This window comes from Aquila chrysaetos, chromosome 26, assembly GCF_900496995.4.
Source record: "Aquila chrysaetos chrysaetos chromosome 26, bAquChr1.4, whole genome shotgun sequence".
NCBI classification, from domain to species: Eukaryota; Metazoa; Chordata; class Aves; order Accipitriformes; family Accipitridae; genus Aquila; species Aquila chrysaetos.
This window is the reverse complement of record NC_044029.1, coordinates 1847754-1870433: the sequence shown is the minus strand read 5'-3', so window position 1 is coordinate 1870433 and position 22680 is coordinate 1847754. Positions and strand designations below refer to the sequence as shown.

Below are 22680 nucleotides of genomic sequence, written 5' to 3'. Positions count from 1 at the left end.
CTGATGTATATTTTGTTAACCTCAGAGGATCTAGTTATATACATGTCTTTGAGCTTAGCTGAGTAGAGACAGATGAAAAATCATGTAGACCATCACTTACCAGGAGTTTCCGCTCTGCACTAGACCGTAATATTTCTTTTCATGATCAGCCTGAAACTGTGACTTGGTGAAGCCAGCACATTCGGATGAATTTGCCTTTATCTCCTGTTGCTTTGTGTCTAATTTTTTGTGGGAAGTCGTACACAGTAAGACTATGCTGGGGATTTTGAAAAAGGTAAATCTATGTAATTATATTAATCTGAATTGTGAGCTGAACAGTTGTAATCAAGCCTATTCTCACGGTCTTATTTTGCTTTGGAAAGCACTTCTCTGTCATGTAGCAATGGTGTCGTGTTTGGAGTCTGGGTTGATAGTCATATAAGTATTTCTTGTCTGTCTTGATTATATAAGCTGAGAAACAAGACTCTGAAGAGGGAGTTGAACAACCAAATAGCTTCACCTTGCTGGAGCGTAGGCAGGTGCTCAGAACCTGGGCTGCTGGAAACACTTCTGCGTCCACATGGGACGTCAGTGGTGGCCTTTCTGTCCAGAGATGCTGTGGTGCCCAGAGAGGTTGTGAGGTCTCCATCCGTGAAACCACACTAGTTGTCTCCTCTTTGAGCAGGGGTTTGGACTAGATAACCTCTGGATGTCCCTTCCAACCTCTATTATTCTATGATGCTATGATAAGCAGCTTGTTCGGTTCCTCTAGGTTATTTGTATGCACAAGTTATAATAAGCCTGCCTGCACGTTTTGGGTGCTTGATTGATTATTAAGTTCATGAAATTAACTGTTGGTCAAAAAATAAATTGCCTTTTTCTTTGCCAAAGCAATGTTTCTCCAATAAGCCTTTAAAAGCACACATGAATATTTAATAGACAATTAATTAAATGTAAGTATTTTCTACTTCAAAAAATGATTAATGAGACATAAATCTGTACTGGGAAAATATTGTTTTTATATTTTACACTTGGCATAAATCACAAAGGAAGCTGCCTGATAAAATGTAGTTCAATTGTACGATGCATTTTTAATAGCCTGTGATGCCAAAAGTAAAATATTGTACATAAGAGACCTTTTTTGGCCCATAGTACAGTCAAAAATGTTTGATGATCTCAACCGTCACTGTATAAAGTATTAACATTTTTAATCTAAAATTGCAGCATATAACTGATGCCTCATGTAACGAGACTTAATGTCAAGTAAAGTGTTCATAAGTAAAAATGCATTATTTTGCTCAGAGGTTTCAGCTATCTGCGTTTTTAAATCTTCAAATAATTAATTTCACATGTTTATACTATCCTCCAGTCCAGAGGAATTAAAAGGTCCTGTCTGTTTCTCAGATGAAATCCCTATGATTAGCTATTTTAATTGTCACAGAAATCTTACCCAGATGGGTCAAAACTGTGTTCATTCAGTATTTATTAATGGGATTATCAAGAAATGTTTTATCGATGCCTCACATTCAGATAAACCTCTTCCATTAAGAAGGTCATGCTGCAGGTATTTCTAATCTTTTTCTCTAGGAAGTGGAGTCCAAGTCAGAGGATATTGTTTCCATGGTAGATTTAGTACATCTAAGTTACCTTACTGTGAGATCTATCCTGTCCACCACAAGTGAATTCAGGTGACATTAGTTAGAATTAAAAACATCATCCTTTCTCATGTTGTTTTGTCTCTCAAAGGAATTTGTATCTCTCTCTTGCAGACTGTAAGCTCATCATTGCACAGTAAACTTGAGCAATGAGATAGTACTTGCATTTTATTTCTACTCGAGTAACCTACCCTGTTCTTTAAGTTGCCCTCCCACTCACACATTTTTGTCTACATGAAAGGACGTTTGCAAACATTTCCCCTTGTTACTAACTCTGTTCTGTTCCAGCATTGAGATGCTGTCAGCTGCTGCCAGAAATTAAGCACTGTAACACTGACACCTGCTCTGAGTTGGATTAGATGACACATTGCCCGAATGCTGGCAATAGCCAGCCACCTGCCTGCGTTACTAACTCCACTGGAGCTGAACCTTTGGAATTATTTTGCAAAGTAAAACTAAAGCTTTACCCCGTCATCAAATTTTGTTATGAGATTTCATATTAAAATAATTTTAGATTGTAATCACATGACTCTGTCTCCCTATATCAAATTATTCTATATTTTATATGTCAGTGTCCTGTTACATCAAAATTGTTTTATTAACAGTTTCCTATTTATTAGTTAGGGCTTTTTTTTTTTTTTTTACTCTTATTTTCATCCTTATTGCTTTTGCCCTACAGTTTCTTGTAAGTCAAAAGCTTCTTAAAATCTGAATTGAAGTCTGAAGAGTATATTCCCCTTTTTCACTAAACCTGTACTTTGATTGAAAGTATATATGTGAGAGCTATTGGCACTATTATTTGCTAGATTCCTCTGATCCATGAGCGTGGAGGTTAATGCTTGTGAGTATGTAATATTTTCCCTCAAACCAGACGTGTATTGACAGTATCTAAGTAATTAGCTGGTGGTAATGTATGCACTTTTGAAAAGTATTGGCAGCATATTACTGCTGCTTTTCTAGTTCTGTGGAATTACCCTTGTGAATTTACATTTACTTTGGTTTTGCAGAGGAAGAATGGTTTAATCAACTAAAATTTGCTGGGTTTTGTTTTTCCACTTCATTCACTCCACATGGCAAATCAATCTGTGCTGTTAACATAACAGAGTAATTCTCAAAAACAGTGGAACCTGTAGCAGTTACTATTTAATACTCTGCACTCAGACATGATATGGAGCTTGATTATAGAAAGAATTGTTACTAGAGGAAGGATGTCGATTTTCTCTCCTGTTCTGGCTTTTCCTGCATTATGGTCTTAACAGAAATAAGCTGGTTTTGCCAAAAATTAAAGAACTGTTCCCGTTCTGGCTTTTTAACTTGCCTTGCAGGGTCTTGCTAAAGTAGGCAAGGTTTGATTCTGGTTGCTGGATCTCTTTCAAATTCTTATTTATCTCCTTTTACTTTTATGAGGAAGGCTTTAAAAGGCGAGGAGAGCCCCAGTCTTGAGTATTTTTTGATTAAATGATGATAGGGAAAACACCTTAATGGTAAATCCTTTCTTTTCCCTACTGATATGCATACATAAATGAGAGCATTGGTTTTTTTGCAGTTGCCTGCCTAGTAGCCTCAAGGCAAATAAACAATTACACTATTCAATTGGAGACACTGTAATTTTATCCTTCAAGGTTTGTCGTGTTTTAACCCCAGCCAGCAGCTAAGCACCAGGCAGCTGCTCACTCACTCCTCTTCCCCACCCCTGGTGGGATGGGGAGGAGAATTGAAAAAAAATAAAACTTGTGAGTTGAGATGAGGACAGTTTAATAATTGAAATAAAAAAATAAAATATAATAATAATATCAACAGTAATTTAAAGGAAGATAGTAAAAAGAGAGTGAAATATAACCCAAGAAAGACAAGTGATGCACAATGCAATTGCTCACCACTCGCTGACCGATGCCCAGTTAGTTCCCGAGCAGCGATCCTGCCCCAGCCAACTCCCCCCAGTTTATATACTGGACATGACACCACATGGTATGGAATACCCCTTTGGCCAGTTTGGGTCAGCTGTCCTGGCTGCGTCTCCTCCCAAATTCTAGTGCCCCTCCAGCCTTCTTGCTGGCTGGGCATCAGAAGCCGAAAAATCCTTGAGTTGGTCTAAACGCTACTCAGCAACAACTGAAAACATCAGTGTGTTATCAACATTCTTCTCAGACTGAACCCAAACCACACACTGTACCAGCTACTAGGAAGAAAATTAACTCTATCCCAGCTGAAACCAGGACAAGGTTGTGTGCTGTGAATCTCTTTTCTCAACTTAAGTCTTAACTTTTAGACTCAAGCAATGCTTGTATTAAGGTGAGTCCTACAGTTGTTTTTCTCTTAAAATGACTTGACAGTATTACTCATAATGAACCAAAAAAAGTCTGTGTTGGAAGAGGACATTCAGGAGGGTATTTGACAAGAGATACTGATCTCTAGCCTCCCTGGAAGACAGCCTGCAAATACAGCAGAACGTGGGCTTTTCAAGAGACATTCAATGTCAGCATAACTTTGCTTCCATTCAGACTAACAATGATAACTTCAGAATGAGCAGAGTCAGGTCAATAGTGAACATACATATTTAAATCCTGCCATCAAAAGGAGTTAGAATGCCTGCAGGAGTGTACGTGTGAGTTTAGTAGCCAGGACTTAAATTAAACAGTAGTTAACACCACTCTGTGCCTGCTTTCAGAAGGAGAATAAGCGCCTGCCCTTTCCAAGTTTTCCTTGGTCTAGCTGATGGCTGTAACTCACCCAAGCAGGTGTTTATGCTTTTGGAGTTACATAAATAGCCCCTACTTAAGGCTCTTCCACTCCTTATACAGTGATACTGGAGAAGAATATGAAGCTTTGCTTTCAAACATGTTTGTGGTTGCTTTGTTTTCTTTGGGAAATACAATGTCTGTATAAACTTAATTGTAAAAGAGAAAGGTAGTCTTGCCAGAAGGGCGAGTCTGTAATAAGAGGGCCTATGGTACTGCCTGTCTTCTGGGATTGGCAGCGATGGAATGGTACTGAAGTGATTTGTCAGTGAAGCCAGAAAGTTTGGGAATTAGTGACTATCTCTCATACAGAGATATAGAAACTTGTGATTGTCAAATACTCATCTAACATTTTCAGGAATTATGAAATATGATTTCCAGCTGTAGAAGGGGGTTGGGGAATAGAAAGAAGAAGGAAGGAAAAATTACAGCTTGTGAAAAATAGTAGATCAATGGCACTGAACACTGAAACTCATTGTATATAGACTATCTGTAACCTAGACTCTGCTGATCTGAATTCTACCATACAAACCTGTTTTGAAGATCAGGGTTCAATTAAACTAAATACGCCTTGCTACTGCTTCTCAATCAGAAGAATAATTTTTTGAAAAGTTATTATAAGAAACAAGTCATTTTATAAAGAATGCCATCTTTGCACTGAACATTTTGAATTTTTATGTATTTTCACGTCTAGAAACTTGTAGTTTTCAACCAACGTTTCTCTGGAGAAGAGTACAGTTCTTCCATAGAAAATATTCTTTTCTCCCGCCAGTTTCAGTAAGTGGGTTGCCCAGAGGCTGTGAAATCTCTGCCTGTGGAGATACTCAGGACTCAATGGGACAAGCCCCTGAGCAACCTGATCTAAGTTGGCCCTGCTTTAGCTAGAGAGTTAGCCCAGATGACCCCAAGAGGTCCCTTCCAACCTAAATTAGTCTGTGATTCTCTGATTCCGATAAGTCTCTTGTCACACTGGGCTTGCACTGCTCTGAAGACCAGCAAGAATATTATTACCGACCAGGAGGAAATCTGTTTTGCTATGGATATTCCTCCTCAAGGAATCAGTCTGAAACAACTAATTAATTTGAACGTTGATGGCCTTGCAATTATTATATGGTGATAACTCTATAGGCAGTGGTGCCACAGGTCAATTCCAAACACTTATTCCATTTTTGTGTTTGCAAAGGGTTTTATCTCATTGTCTGTCCCCTTGATTCCTCTGTTTTTCTTTCTTCATCATCTAGACATCACTTTCTAGCAGATTGCTCATGTCAATAGTTGTCTTATTTAAATTTCCAAGGGGAGCAATGTTACATTGATTTTTGTTTGCGTGTTCCCATAATGTGAAATTGAGTTTACTTCTCCAAACCGTTTAATGAGCCAGGCCTCGAAAGTCAATTACAGCAGAAGAATGCTCCTCTCCTCTCAATGAAACATTTAGAAGCTGAAGGATACTGTGTCTACATACTAATCTAGCAAAGAGAGTTTAGCAGATTCCATTCACTAAAGTATTTTTGTAACTAAGATGGTGCTCTTGATATTTTTTTTTGGTATTTTGATTAGTTATTTTCTCCTTAGATTAAGTGAATGTGACATTTCATTCAATTACTCCTCCATCTGGATTTGTTCTTCTCTTTCCAATCTTGTTTTTCTCAAGCTTTCTTAGTGCTTTCCTTTATGAACACTCAACGTGAGCAAACCCAAGAGAAATGGATTTCCATATTAATAATTTAGCATTATTATCTCTTTCTTATGAAAATAACTGAACCTCCCAAATGTCTTTTGGTTAGATCTTCTGTTGACAAAGCTGATAAAATAACATTACAAGGTATTGAGTAGAAAATATTCTTTAAACATTTGTATTTATATCTGTGATAACTATATGGAAGTTTTTCATGTTTCCATGTGAAAACGTGTAACACATATGAAATCAGATTTAGATGAAGATAGTGTTCACTTGTGAAACAGCATCTCCACAAGTCATGTTACTGTGGCTGCCATATCTAGTGTGGCTTAAACTACAATGTGCTGGAAAATGCCTATAGGCTTCCTGTTTAATAGCCATTACTAAATTTACAGGCTGTGTTTAATAAATTTCCTCCATTTCTCAAATTTTATTGGTGTGTTAGGACCATAGTTTCCTTCTGTAGATTGGGCCTATTAGACAGTTCTTTTGAGTTTTAATGGGGTTGGTTTGTTTGTTTGTTTTTAATCCGAGCTGTTTATAACAAAATTGCTAGTCCACTGCTGACTTAACCTCATCTTTGAAAGAGTAGTTTGCAGGAAATTTTTAGAGTAGCAGAACTTAGTGTTGGTTTTGTGGTATCTGCTTGCTAAAGTCTCATGGGAAAATAAAAGATAATCTGTGAAACATACCTATAAAGAAAAACATCATTAGAGGCCTAATTTGGAATCCATAAAAGTCAATGGAAAGAGTACAACTGAACTCATTGTCTCTGAAGCAAGTCTCTTTGGGGCATTTTGTTGCTGTTATATCATTTCATGTTGAAATATTTTTCAGAAAGTCATGAGTGAAAGAACAGCAAGGGGTTTTTTTTGCAGTTTTTAATACCAGAAAGTCACTCCTGCCATTATGCGCTAAATCCATTTTTTCATGCAGCCCAATAGTACTTTGGGTACAAATATTTCTCTGTGTCCATTTTTGAGGATTCTGATATTCTATTTGTTTTAAAAAAAGTTAACTCTGTAGTGACTGGGTTGGCGGGGGGTTCCTTTTTTTTAATGTGCTAAAGAAAATCATATATTTGTATCTTAACTGTTGGAGTTTTCATTCCTAGCACAAACTAGTAATAATGTTTTAGCGTCTCTAATGTTTTAATTAATGTTTAATTAATGGTTTAATAATGTTTTAATTAATGCTTAATTAATTTTAAAAGATGTTTTAATGTTTTATTAATGTTTTAATAATGTTTTAGCTACTCTTTAGCATGTTTTAGCTACATGCTATAGCAGTTTCAGTAATTTCAGCATCTATCAGGATACTGGGAGGAAGAATCAAATAGGCATCAAAAATATAAATGTGAGCCTCCTGCCCATATAGCCACTGTAGCTCCCAGATAAACAATACTAGATTTAAGAACTCCTAGTAAGTTGTGTTAACCAAGAATTAATGTGAGAAACATTGAATATATTACAATGTCTAAAAAACTAGGAAGTCATTCCTAAAGCCAACTAACAATTTTCTTGTCTGGTTTTCTCAGTCTTCACGCTTTCCTTTTCTCATACCCTGTACCCCTTTACGCATTTCCTGGGTATTCCTCAAACTCAGCCTGTAGTAATTCTCCCTGTTAATGTGACCATTCAGCTGTCTAAAGCTGTATTGTATGCAATTTTATGAGAATTTCATTGCTTTTCATTAGAATTTGAACAATTCATCTTCCAGTATTAACATGTGGATGTCGGTGTTCTCGTGTCGGCTTCAGCCGACTCTGCTGTAGCTTTCTTGTAAAGCACTATTTCACCTCCTGAGCGCAAACACAGTTAAATTTCTCCCCTTCTCCTCTTTACTGCACGTTCTCCGTTCTTCGCCAGACAGCCTTCTGTCAGGTAACAGCTCTCTGCTGCCCACACCCTACATTAAGCTCTTTTCCACACGACATACAACCCATAGAAAAGAAGATAGTAGCACTGCGAAGAGATCTTGCTGGCATAGTCATGGGCCTTGACCCTTCTGGGCATCAAATCTGTACAATTTTATGCTGTGGGCAGCATCAGATTTCCTTTTTCCTGCTGGCTTTAGTTGTAACATCCAGAATTCATGGGGCCAAGAGGGAAAAGCTGAAGGAAGGGAAGCTGGAGACCATGGCTCCGTAGCTGGGACTTCATTATTTGTCCATGTGGGGCAACAACGATAGGACCACACGTTCATACAAACTTTTCTTGATTGCTAGATGTGCCTCCACACATCTGCACTTCTGTGTGCGTGCAGAAAACCAGGTCAACTGGCAGAATCAGATCCTGACTTGCCATTTTGTTTTCAGCTGAAGTTCAGGACCTGACTTCCAGACCCAGAATCACCCACCCACCCTATTTCCACCCCACACTCGGGTGACGCACAACTGCATGTCAGGCTCCCCTCCGTGTCCTCTTCTCCGTGGGAAGGAAACGCACGTGCAGCCCGGAAGGGAGCCACAGCATGGCTTTCAGGAAACCAGAAGGAAAACGAGTTGACAAAATACTGATAGAACTACACGTGCTTGAGGAAGACTCAGGAAGTGCGAGGGGTGACACAAGACCAGAAAAAATAGATATTGGCCACTGACCCATGGTTTCTTTCTTTTTTTACTTGAAAAAGTAAGGCCCGGTGGCTGTTTTGTTTTTCTTTTGCAGTCATCTCTAACAAACAGTGACATCATCTTTGTGAAGTTGCATGCCCCTTGGGAGGTCCTGGGCAAATACGCTGAACTAATGAACGTAAGAATGCCTTTCAGGTAGGTGTAGTTGTATTTTGTCTGAACCTCCAAAGTCACACTATACTGTAAAGCTAATGTAATGATAACACCAAAATGCACATGGAAAAGCTCTTCTGTAAGATACCCCACATCTTTAGAAAATATAAATGGAGTACCTTAGATACCCTGTTCATTGCTGTTTCTTGTTAATGCCTGAAATTTCAGTACAATACTGGTTTGAAATTAAGGTGAGCTGTAGCAGTGCAGCTGTTTTCATGGGGTATTCTATCCTTAGGCCCTTTAACCCCTTCAATGCTGGAGCCCCCTGCATACTTGTGCGCTGCTGTTTTTTAAATGGACATTTCATTGAAATCAATGGGAGGTCAAGAAGATCCAGGTACGTAAGGCAGCACAGAAGGTGCATGTCTGTTGGACGTATCTGGTATGTTCAGCACCTGTAAATTGCTTGCATAGTGTGTAATTATGGAAATACAGATTATAAATAAGTATCCCATCTAACAGGAGAACGATTCAGACTATAAATGCTTTTTTCTGTGGAGAAAATAAAGAACTTACATTACACGCTACTGATAACCAAATTCATTCCACATTGTCATTCAGATTATTTTTATCATTTATTTAATATTATTTGCATGTTGGGCTATGAAATTTTCTATGTAAAATATTGATTTTTACTCTGCTGGTTATCAGAACTGTTAAAATAGCATAAAGACTTCCACTGGAACTGACCAAAACCCATGAACTGAGAGGTCTTGATTCTTCTTTAATTGGCAGGGTTTATAGATGTATAACTCCATTGATTTTAATGGAATTACTCCTGAGCAAGAAAAGGATCAGATCAAGAATATGCAACTAGTGAGTTGGTGTCCTCTGTAGGATTTCTTCTGTTTTCTTCTTACTTAAGGATGAAAAATGCCTCTGGTATGAGACAAGCTGTAGCAGTACAGAACTTGCTAGGAAAAATGGGTATGAATTAAGTACAAAATTGCAGGCTTATTCTGTATGTATTTTGGTTTTCATTTTCACAGCAAATCTTCAACTGTTCTTTCTTGTGTTTTTAGTGCTAAAGAGAAAAATATAAAAGCTATCACAAGCCATTGCAAGATATTAATATTCTTTTAAAAGAGTGTTCTAGCCATAGAAACAGCGGGCTGGGCCAAAAGTGTACCTCCTTTGACTTCTGTGGCATTCCTTGAGACAAACCTGCCCCAGCAGGAGGATAAGGTCTCACGATTAAGAAATACACCAGCAGCTCAGAATTTAGACACTGAGTAGCTTGTTCTTTCCTGATCTGAAGTCCCTTTTTTGAAATCTATCTCTCAGCAGATGGCAAAGTAGATGCCGTACAGATTATATAGAAAGCATCAAAATCACTAAAGGTTTCTTGACCTGCTTCAGGATCATGGCTTCATTCTTTCCACTTCCATAGAGAGAGAATTATTACAGTATTGTTAAGGGGAAATCATGGTGATTTACTGATGTCTGCTGGGTAGGCTCTTAAATTTTATTTTAAGAGCAGCAGTACTGTTTACCATTTAAAAACAAGGACCAGCATTCTACAAAATGTCCCCTAGTCTAGACTACCTCTTTCAAGGTGCCCTTATCTAACCCCTTGTTTTTAGGGCTACTGATTGCTTACAACACCCAATATTTTAGGCTGGAATTGTTGAAGGCCCATGCATCAGTGAATAAAATCCTTGGTGTTTCAAAGAAGGGGTGCCAAAACAGTGGATACCTCTGAATATCTGAAGCAAAATCATGAAGTGGATGGCATCTTCAGAAACACTTAGCTTTGACCCTTCTCTGCTCCTGCCGAGTAGAGCAAGATAAATAACACTATCTTGTGGAGGAGTTGGCCAAAGGATGCTGGCCAACATGAAATTGTTTTGAAAATTTTACTTCACCAGCAAAATATGGGCACTGATAACAATAATGTCAAAATATTATGCGTTATTTAGATTCTAAGTTCTGAAAATTAACCTGGAATATGAACCAGGTTTTTTTCTATAGTTCATAAAGCATCAGTGCTGCCTTATTTTAGAAAGCTCCCAACCATGCTTGCTTCCAAGGCCCTAACAGCATCCCTACAGTACATTTAATATAAATGAATATTCAGAATATGTGTGGTGCAAGCCCTTCATTTTCCAGAAGTGGTGCAGTTCAGCGTTACATGATGGAACCTCTCAGAATAGACAGAAACCACCTTGATTTAGCCGTGACCTTCAGCGGATGACAAAGTCAGCCTCTGGAGGAGGTAACCGAAGTTCAGGCAGGCACCCAAACCTTCCAGTAAGGAGTGTCAGTCCCAAACCCACGCCTAAAAGCCCTCGGATTTTCTTAACTCTCATGAAGACGTGATCTCTCTGCTGAAGTCCTGAGAGCTGCGGTGTGCCTGCGGGGCTGGTCGGGCAGCAGACCAGGAGCGTGGGGGGCACACGCGTCTGCTCCCTGGTTCCCCGTGCGCGGTCCCACGCAGATTATTGCGCTGACAACAGAAATCGGCTGTGCCTGTCTGCGGGGCAGAGGGAGAGGCTGCGTACTTCGGGGGGGGCTTGCCAAGCACATGCTCGTTTGCTTGCGTAGCCTATGTTCTGTTTCAAGGGATGTTACCCCAACAGCAAGCACTGGTCCCGGTTGGTACTGCGTGTGTTACGGCATATTGCAGCGTCGGGTACCTCTTTCCTGGCTTTTCTGAGTGATTCCCCCTTGCGTTTCACCGAATGCAGCTTCAGTAATTCACTAGTGGACGTGAGATAATTTATCCGTATTTGTATCAGTCCTATAGAATTCCTGCAGCAGTTTATGGACTCCTTTGAAATAGAAACACCTTTGGGTCCCTGTCTTTCACACATGACAAATAGGCGAAAAGGAGAAGACAATGGGAAAATGATGACCTTCTTGCAATTCAAACGCCACCAGAGTCTGTGTGGCTTCCTGCGACAGTTCTGTTAATCTCTCTTTTAGTCTCTTCCTCCACCTCTTACAGGCTTCTGTCTTCAATCTCCTTTCCTTCCTTGCTAGTTCATACTGTAACTGACGATGGGTTTTCTTCTCGACTGGCTTCATTTTTGCTGTTCTTCCAGGAGAAAAATCTATTACCTGCACCGCCGATACAAGTTCATGAATAGGTGAGTACAATTCTTATGCCAGTCCAGTTTATGTTCATTTGGACCCAGTAACAAAAAAAATGGTTAAGGTCAAGCTGGAGGGAAAAGTTTATCAGCTGTGTTTGTAGGAAGAGTGGAGGGAGTCATTAGACACTAGGGTATCTGCAAAAACAAACACAGAAGTTGCATTTTTAAGGCATCTGCAGTGTGAAAGAGGCAATTCATTTTGTCTGTGTTGTCTTTTTTAGGAATAAGGAAATATTTTTCAATTGATGGAGTCTTTTAAAGAACAATAAGTGTGTTAGTGCAAACACTGTATCTCTTTTTATGTAGCTCATTAGGGAGTTTTGTGGGGTTAAAATACCACAGTTACAGGTTTTTTTTCAATTCCATGCACCTTGCTTACTTGTAATAGTGACGGCATTATTTATTTATTGCTTCCTCTGGCAGGATGCTTAGTACTTTGGCGGTAGATAGGAAGGCAATGAACCGAGTTCATCTCTGGTGTAACGTTATTGATCTTGAAAGATGAGTATTTTTTAAGAATCTTTGAAGTACTTTCACTTGGTTATTAAATATCTTTAAGGTTATGTTTGATGCCTGGTTTATGTATGACAATGCAATGAAAACCTTCTGATGCTGCAGTTTGCATTTTCTTTTTGATACCTTGGACAGTTAAATGAAAATGTCTCCAAAAAGCCTAAAAAATATACAGGCTTGGCAAAGACCAGATCATAGGCTGGCATTTAATGCCACAGTGCTGTTGATGCAGTTTTCAAAAAGGTCTCGCATTTGATTTACTGTGTCACTCTGAGGTCAGTGGAAATATTCCCATGAACCTCTGAGAGAGAAGAATTGAATTTGAAAAATCTGCATTTCGGAGTAAACAGCTGTATCACTTTGCAGATAACGTCAGTAGATGAACATCCACGGGAAAGTAAATCACATATTATCACTCTGCTGTATGAGCATATTAAAAAGGATTTTGTATATTAAATTCTATCACGGTGTGCTGGTGACTTGAGAGTACCAGCATTGATCTCACATTATAGTATTTGCTTCTTTATATTAGTAAGCACCAAATGGGCACTTTGTGGAGTTATGGCATTTTACCTAGTCGGCACAGGCTAATAGGCGCACACGATTCTTCTAAAGCTTGTTGATGCTCCCCCGCTTCCCATCCCCACCTTATAATAAATACTACAGGGGCTGTTAACTTTGGAATTTGTCTTCATTTTAATTAACACAAGGCTGCTTTGACTAAAGCAATAGATAGGAAGCAGTAGGTGAAGATTCTAACATTTATATGTGGTGTATGAAATTTCGTTTTGCATTCATTTTCTTAAGAGTCAGGATGCAATTTGAAGTCAGTATGGGAAGAGGTATGATCTTTTTCTGGTATTTTAGTTCCTGAGTGATGAGAACACTTGGCTAAATTCAATTTTTGTGTTCTGGTCTATAAATAGCTACTTGAGGCGGAAAAGCTATAACTGAATAGTCCCAGTGGGAAAAAAGAAAACATATTCAGCTTTATTTTCATTTATGTGAAACTCAGATATACAGCTTCGATATAAGTATCTATTTCCTCTACTCCTAGTTCAGTGAAGATTACAAGTAACTGAAGCTATGGTCCATTTTTTGAGCTAGGCCACACATTATATTGACATTGGGGCAAAATTTATTTTAAAGACGACTTTTGTTACAAGGCAAAGCCCAGGGCAGGTCACTTGCAACTTGTCAACCTGACTTGAATTTTCTCTCTGAAAAATTCTAGTGATCTCAAAATTTCAAACAACAAAACTCCCCTAATATGTTTTAGAGGAAAGGAGGGGTGTCAGGTACCTATACAGTACCTGCAGGGGGGTTAAAATCTAAACTAAGACAGTATCTAGCACTACAATATGCGCAAAGCTCTATCAAAGCTGACCTGCAGATAAAAATCAGTCTTGATTCAAAACATTTTTTTTTATTTTCCTAACTTCCTCTTTCCTTTGAAAGAACAATTCTATCCCTACCCCACTTCCTAGTGAGAAAACAGTTTCTTTGAAATTATTTGAGAAACCCTTTCTGTGAGTTAAGCACAGTATGTATCTTCAGAAGGAGGATACTGGGTAAAGATTAGACTTGGAGAGCAGGGGCAGGATTGAAGTGGAAGAGACTTTTGTCTATGAGACGCTGTGTGAATTAAGAGAATGATTTTTTGCCTTATGAGGCTAATGAGTGTTTTTAAAGAAGGAATTTAAGAAGGATATTATTATCAAATCTTCCACTCTCCTCTTTCGTTGTGGCTAACTCTACAGTGCCTCATCACTCCATGCACTCTGCTGTTCTAGGGTAGGTTGCTCTGCTTTCCAAACACCCCTCCCCTATTCAGCTGGGTATATAAGCCTCTCCATAAGGGAAGGTGAGGCGTGGATTAGAATTCAAGAAGTGATAAAACACAGTAGATTTTTAACACTATGTGTCTGTGTTTGTTAGCACCAGCACCACTCTTTTTTTCCTTTTTCTTTTTTTTTTTTTTTTGAGAGGTGCTCCTGTAGAGTACAAAGCCTGCGCTGCTGGCTGTTGGCATTGCTGGAGTGCGCTGGAGCAATTTAAGAATCTGGTCATTTTTCTTTTCCAAGGAGATAACTAGGTGGTTTTTTTTTTTCCCTGGAGATCGCTGTACTGTATGTTCTGGGCCTTGCAGAAAGGCTTTGCAACCTTCTCAGACCTGTTTGCCACCAGGCTCACTGAGCATGCCAAGTAGTCTGAGCCTTGGGAATGGCAAACCAGTCAAATTCAGTGAGAAGCCAACATGAATAATGCATTGCTCTGAAGTGGGGAAAGCTCTCTGTGCCTGTGTGCATGCATGCGTGGTGTGATAAACCTGCAGCACGCCTATCTCAAATGTGCACATTGACTTGCAGGATGACTGCGAAAGGATTGCAGATTAGCAAGGGTGTTAGTAGCTTAGAGAATTCAAATGATTTCAGTTAACAAATAAGCATGGAACGGGATATTTAGAAAACCCTTCTGCCTGATTCCTCTTCCCTTTTCCGTACCTGGACTCGCTAAGCCTCCTGAATATACAGTAACGCAGAGCTTGTGGCCTTTACAGAGGAAAAATTGGACGCCAAGAGACAGGGAATTCCCCTACAGAGAATTTACTTGTCCGTTGTCATTCCTACCGGGGTGTGCACAGCCGAGCTGAAGGCTGTCAGGCTGGACGCTGCAGCTGGAGTTGCGGGTGGTCGGGCCCTTTGCAGCCCTGGGATCTGACTCCTCGCCGGCACTCGGGCGCGGACTTTTGCAAACCACCTCCGCGGTGCTCTGAACTGCTGGGCCAGAGCAAACACTGCCCGGGAAGAGTTCACGATTAATTTAGTATGAGTCCTATGTTATGTTCACATACACATTCCAGTTTTTCCCAACGGTCCTGATGGTCAATTTGCGCGCCCTGCACTGCCATGCTATTCCCAGAATGGGAATACACAAATGGTATCAAAACAAGTAAGAGCTAGTTTGGTTACAATTTTGAAATGTGCCCATGTTTAAAAATTAGCGTTAGCTTTCTTATCCAAGATAAAAATACCTGATGGGAGAAGGATGAATATTCCAGGAAATATTATACGTGTTTTAAATGAAAGTATGTAGTAATTTCACGTCACTTTCCCACACGCTTAGCTGCTTGGCTATGGATTGCCCTCCCTCCAAGTGACTGTGCAGAGCTCACAGCATTTGCTGGTCATAGAGTTATTGTGCTGACTTCTGTCAAAAGAAAAGAAACAACTACATTTCCAGTCCTTGAGCTTCATCCAGAACTGGTCTTAAAGTTCAAATGATGTCAATTCATGCCTTTTAGCTCCACTCCTGGAAAGATTCATCCAGTGACTGGAGTATGTGCATAGTCCATAATTTGTAGTCTATGATTTTTGCAGGCAGAGATCACTGATTAGGACTTCAAGGTGTTAGGAACTTCTGAGAGTGTAGGGCTTATTGTGCCAGATGTATCATCTCATCTTTCTTATGTGTTTTTCATTATAACATTTTAGTTTGGGTTTGAATTTGGTTTAGATTGTCTTCTCCAATCAGCTCTGATTCTTCCCTTTCCCTTCATTTCAGTGTGCATCTTTGCATGAGTGCACCTGCAGTTAAATCTGCCATTTCTCCAGCTTGATCTTAGTTTGCTTTTACCTTCTAAATGTAAGAATCTGCGCAGCAGTCATCTATTAATCTATACACTGAGTATTCTGGTTTCATGGAGGTTGTAGTATTGCAAGACACTACAATTGAACCAAATGAACAAAGTAGCCTTTTTTTTTTATAGCATCAATTGTGAGGTAAGAATCCATATAGAGAGAGTAAAGAGGTGTAACTTGCTGGGGCTTAGCTGCCAAAGCTCTCTGTCACAGTCTCTGCTGTCTCAATGTTTATATGTCCAAAGTCTAGTGTGTCAGTTAGGCCTGAAATTTAAACTAACTGAAAAGCTGAGAAATAAAGGTTTAGAGAGTTGCCAAGAGCTTACTGGGCTTAATGAGATTTATAGCAGCGTGTACCATCAGCATTGCTTTTCTGTTGAGACAAAATAAGATACTTCTATGCTGAAAGCTGGTTATTAATAATGAAGTTCAGCGTGTATAATTTGGTCTGCCTCGAAGAAGTCAAAAGACGTTGCGTCTTTTCTGGTTGTAAATATTAAGTGGCCTAGTTTGCCAGCATGTGTTCTTTGTAAGTGCTCTGTAATGTAGTGAAAAAACACTATCTCAAATGCTCACGCTTTTCATGTGCTGCAGGATCGAGAAACAAATAAGCAGGTTTCAAGGATGGTTGCCTAGAAAGCCAATGAAACTGGACAAGGAGACACTGCCAGATCTGGAGGAGAATGACTGCTATACTGCTCCATTCAGCCAACAAAGGATCCATCAGTGAGTATTCTATTATGTCTCAATTACAAGATGAAAAGTTTTCCTTCTGGATTCACCTTGGAAAAAATCAATTTCTTAGCTCAAGTCTTAAAGACTAGTGCCTTCAAATTAGTTCTTTGTCACAAAAAGGGAGAGATAGAGAGTCCTGAGAGAGCATAAAGTCTGTCTGCATTTCTAATAATTAAAGGTCCAGCTCAAAGCTAAAGGAAATCAATGGAAATATTCCTTTTAATTCACTGGAATTTCAATTACATCCCTAAAGTAGTCAAATGGATAATTCTCCCTCGGGTCAGAATTGCAGTTGTTCTTTGTCTCTTAAAGATGTGATTAAAACTTCTTTTTCAGCATTTCTATGTCTTTAGCATAATCAAAATTAGTCCTTCTAACACTGATGGTCGATAACAAACTGATACTGTGTTTCATTCCTAGTTACGATTGTAGAACGAACAGAACTCTAAAGAGAGCAGAGAATGTTGTTTTGTTTGTATTTCTCTGTCTTTTATGAAAGCAAAACTGCTTGTAAAATGCCAGTGTTAAGACCTATCCAGTGACACTTGTCCAACTGTACCAGTGGCACTAGTGTTGCACCAACGTCACTAGAGAAATCATTTGACTACTAGAAGCCTTTATTCACTTGCAAAATACAAAACAGAAAAAGCCCCACGTGGCTTTCTGATCCCACATTGAACTTCAGGGCTGACAAATTTTGGAGAAAGAGGGTGTCTTATGGGTAGTTACAGTGTTTGTGATATGGGAAACAGTCATTGACTAACTGAGAACAAAATCACAAAGAATAGGCAACACTAACCAGGGTACTAACAGAAGGTTAACAGAATGAATTACAGGCAGCTCAAAGGCTAAAAATCTGAAATATGTGATTTTATTCAGGGAGAAGCCAAGCTGATGTAATGCTCTTGAATGCCTCGCTTTGAATGAACGGGTTTTCAGGGACTGGATTTATTAGCTGCAATAGGAATGAATAAAACAGACCTCCTCTGCCATAAGTAGTGTCTTTCCAAATACAGCAGAAAAACAAAACCAGGTGCAAATCTCCAGGGAAATTTCAGTAGAAGTCTGCCCCTAGCACCGGTCACCAGCCGGGGTTATCTCCACTAAATGTCTGTGCCCTAAATAGACATCAGGTTCAGACTACAGAGTCTTCCGATACTTGAGCAAAAAGATGGGTCGGTTATTGTGCCCTGCAAGAGGAAAAGTAGGAGCAAATTAGTTCGATAATAGACCAGTGAAAATAAAAAATTAAGAAATGGGGACATCTGGGTTGATATTTTTATTAACAGTAATATTAACTATTAACTTCCCTTAAAATTACAGCACATAAAGGTTTTTCGTGGCTGGAAGGAGAATTGGCATATATGAAGCAGAACATTTTTTTCACTCTTCTGCCTTGCTCTCATTTGTGTTGGTAAACTGGCAGGGGGTGTTATTAAATACTGTGTTAGTTTCATTAACATTCCTGCTGTTGTTTGGCACTTCTTTTACATCATTGCAGACTTTGAAGTTTTACTCCCCAGCAGGCCTGACATTTTCTGTTTTGCTTTCTGTGTAGTCTTCCTTTCCTTTTGTGTGGGGACCGATAAAATGCTGGCTGAGCTACCCTCCTTCTCCCAAAAGGTGCTGGCTCTGACGGGGTTCTTGTGTTCCCATCATGCTCCAGCCTGTTGGCTGTGTCTGTCTTACTCTGCTTCACTAGAATTTTGAAATATAATGACTTGTTCAATATTCGTCTAGTGAGTTGCATGCAGGCATTTTAATTGTTCCAAGAATTTCAGGGTAAGTCGGTAATTAGAGCATTTCAGAACATCTTTAGTATGTGCTTTTAATCATTGGTTGTGGAGTGCGGGTATCAAATAATTGGAAATGTAGAGTTAAAAAGAATGATTTTATTAGTATCAGTTAATAGTCAAGTCTATTATGTTGGAATTCATTTACTTTGTGCAAATTGCTGCTTCTTCAACATATACATAAACATTCTGTTGAAGGACCTATATATAATGAGCCAGTAGTAAAGATGCCCACCTATCCCCAAACATGGGGAAAGCATGAGTAGAAATGGATTTTTCTATGTTTATCCCCACACATATTAACTGATGTAGTGATTACTGTGACTGGCACCGTCAGTTGTGCCAGAAGAGGGTTTGATCACTGAGAAAATTATTTCTTTTTCACCTCTACCCACTGCTAAGTGTGGTAACCTTCACAAGGACAGCACTGATAATTGTCATCTACTCAGAACAGGAACAGAAATGATCCAAAGTTGATAAAATCCTGCCTCCATATTAGATTGAAGCTTCAGTTATCAGTTGTCACTGTTGCGTTACACAAGCTTTTACTTGCTTTTTAACAAGTGAAAAAGTTACTAATTAAATGTAACATGATTTATTTTTTTAAAACCTGTCAGGGCTTTTATTTAAATTTCTAGCCCAGAGACCCACAATACTGTTTTAGGAATGTGAAGATAAATAGTTACTGAAATTCTTGAGCTGCAGAAATGAAGAATTGCCATCTACAATAATGTTATGATAATTTTGCTTGCAGTTTGCCAGTAGTAAGAAAAGTCCATGCATTTTCATATTTCGTGTAGTTAGGGTTTTGCTGTAGTGCTCTTACCATACTATATTATAATTATAACAGAGGCTACATAATTGTCATGGGCAGTTACTTGTGGAGTTCACGTTGTCTTCAACAAGTACATCATCCTTTAGGCTAGAAAACCAGCGACAGTCTCTTCCTTACTCTTGGGCTTTTGGATGTGACTCTGCATCCCCTTCCATCGCACAGTTGTGCCGAAACGGATTCAGACAGAACATGCACAGGACAGGGAGGGTCCCAGTACCGCATTGATGCTCAGCTGGCTGACCAGATTTCAGTGGTGTTGAAGTCTTTTCATCCAACCTGGGGCCATTTTTTGAGGAAGGAAAATGTTTGTAACACGCTGAGTTCTTGGAGTCCTCGGGGAATGGAGAATAAACGCAAGGCTTTCAGTCCTTGCGCACTGTGTTAAGGTTTTAGCCAAAAAATGTCACTAGTGTCTGCTTTTTATCAGATCTTAGGTAGAGATTTTGAATTTCATTTTTATAGTAAAAAAGATAAAATTTTCTTGCAGATCTGGAATCCTAAGTAAGAAGAAGAGATGAGTGGGAAGTACATTAAGCTGTTCTTTAAGAAATAGCCACAGGAGCCTAAAACATATAATCAGTCCTTTAATTACACTAACAAGGATTTTTCTGGCTATTGTACAAGTATTTCTGGAGAGCAAGATACTTACGTTTGCCAGCTGAACATATCTAGGATTTCTGTGTTGTCATAAATCAATGTTTATCCAAGTACATGCTGAACAATTACTTAATGACCATGTAGTAAATCATTCACAAATACAACCATCTCGGAAATATAAATCTCCATGTACTGAGTTTTCAGATAAGACCTCCATATCTTCACTATAGGTTTTGCCACATACTGTAGCTGGAGGTTGCAGAATTCTTCCTTCTTTCCTGGTTTTATGTGCTTTCAATTTTCTAAAATATTATTCCTTAAATACTCATATGAGCTTGTCCATGTATGATGTTTGTGCAAATATTGCAATCTGGGTCTGGAATTCCTTATTTCTTCCTTTCTTCATAGCCTCAAATGTTTTCCACCTCATCAAAGAACAGGCAGTTTATCTTTTTTGATCTAGCCACAGTTTTCACACCCAGGTCTCCAGTCTGATGCAGATGATGTTTGTAACATGATCTGAGTACAGTCTTCATTTGTGATAGCTGCTTTTAAAAGCATGGAAAGACAGGTGACTGACAATACTTGCGATATGGAGTCTAGGGAGAAAAATAGTTAAGACCAAAATCAACAAGGCCTGATCAGACCTTTTTTCAATAGGAATTAATATCTTTAAAATATCGATGTACAATGAGCATGTGCAATTTTAGTAGATCATATTGATGGTCTTTTTCTTTCTTGCATTTTTCTTTCCCATTCAGATGGAAAAGGCCAGATGTGGAGAAAGGCTAGCTTTCAGAAAAAAACCTAAATTTTTTAGCAGTTAACCATCTGCTCTCTCTCCAAAACAGACAAAGAAGAAAATACAAGAATCACATTTGTAAGATGCGCCTATAACTTTTGCAGCAGGGCTTCAAGTTTTCTTTTAAAGAGATTATGGCATAACTTATAGGGTATATCTCAAAATTGTGAAGACCAAAATTCATCTTATTTCCTAAGTAATAGGAAATCTCTTTTTGGAGGAAAGAAGCTCTGCCTGGCTGAGGCAAGCATTTTTATTTTTTTTTATTTGTGTGGAGTACAAAATAATAATTTTCAAGATAGGCTTCTGAGTAGTATCTCTCTTCTGCAGCCACAGTTTGGGAAGGGCTTTATTTATGCTAAAGCATTTCTTCGGAAAACTATCAGTTACAAGAATGCACAGTTCACAATATGTGAAAAATGTTTTCCATCAGACGTGATGATGATTAGTTATTTTTCCACCACATCTTGGTTATTTTGTGTAGTGAACTGCTAGTCAGTTGGGAGTAGTAAACTAGTAATTAGCTGCAATGTCTTAGATAGCTGTATACTAGCTAGGAAAATGCTTTTAATTGCTGTTCAGGCATTTCAAACTTTGTATCAGGAGCTGTTTCCCCCCCCCCCCCTTTTTTTTTCTTCTGAAGGTGATAAAACTCTCTGGTTAAATATTAACCTAATATATATTTGAATAAACCACTTAAATATTTATTACTTCAGTGAAAATTAGATTTTAAATTTACACAGTTAGGAGGACTAGGACAAAGTCTGGATTAATTAAACAAAAATGGCCCTGCATACCAGAGGTTAACGGAGTTATTCTCATTTGTACTATGTCCCCTCGTGGTACATGAGGAGGATCTCGTCCTGTCTCTTTGTCAGATTTCCAAGACAGGTGTCTCTCAGGGTGGAGTTACACTTTCAGCTTTCTCTGATGCTCAGATTGGCCCTAATAAATCCCATCCAAGATGATCTGTGCCCGTGTCCCCCTGAGCTGCTTCACCCCCAGATCGTGGATGGGTCGGAGCAGCTACCGCTGGAGACGAGGCGCAGGGCTGCATGGGCGCTTACTTGTTTTGAACCAGGATGGTCATTCTTGGGTTTAAATACATCTACAGTGAAATAACTATACATTTGCAAATGGCTTTTGGTAAGCAGGGAATCACAGTTCTGTAAGATTCCTGCTCTTAAACAAATCTTTGTGCAACCAAACTCGGAAACGCCCTGTAATGGGTTTTTCAAATTCTGTCTGATTCTGGAAGTTTTAATTGCCTGGCAAACTGAATGAAACAGGGCATGCCTGAAAAATACATAAAGCTCATTCTATCTCAGATGAATATTCCTGAGTGAACCAATTTAAATTAAGAAGCGATTTGGTAGGCAGGGTGATTTGGGGGGAAGGGCAGAGGAAGGTGGAGGAGGGATTCAGCACTTTCACGACTCTCTATTTTACTTTAGCAGTTTTGAGGCTGTGATGTGCCAAATCTGAAACAGACAAAGCCACTAATACATTCTTCATCCAGAAGTGATCCTGTTTTAGGCACATGATGTGAAAAATCCCTGATAACCATTAATAAATATTTTCTTTTGATAAACAAAAATGTCAGCTGCAGCCTTAAAAGTCAGGCAAAATGAAAACAAACAAAGTGATAATAATATACCCATTTTCAAACAAATAACCTATGGGCATGTGTGGTAATACTGGAATACTGCAGGCTCATCTTGTTGCTGCTACTACAGCTGATGATTTTCTTTCTCTGATGTTAGACGAGGTAAGAACCTGCTATTGCTTCAGCAAACGACAGCTAGCTACCACCAGTGGTTTACCTGGG

The 22680-nt window shown here is 39.0% G+C and overlaps 1 protein-coding gene across 10 annotated transcripts in view; it reads left to right on the top strand.

The window, feature by feature from the left end:
- ANO4 (anoctamin 4) overlaps nt 1-22680 on the top strand; it is a 211002-nt gene that overhangs the window by 128426 nt on the left and 59896 nt on the right. For 9 of the 10 annotated variants that reach the window (XM_030002886.2, XM_030002885.2, XM_030002894.2 and 6 more), the window contains 4 exons: nt 8720-8820; nt 9077-9178; nt 11886-11930; nt 16685-16816. In XM_030002886.2, coding sequence (XP_029858746.1) covers nt 8720-8820; nt 9077-9178; nt 11886-11930; nt 16685-16816 — 380 coding nt within the window. The remainder of the gene's footprint in view (nt 1-8719; nt 8821-9076; nt 9179-11885; nt 11931-16684; nt 16817-22680) is intronic. The other variant, XM_030002892.2, reaches the window with a different exon arrangement.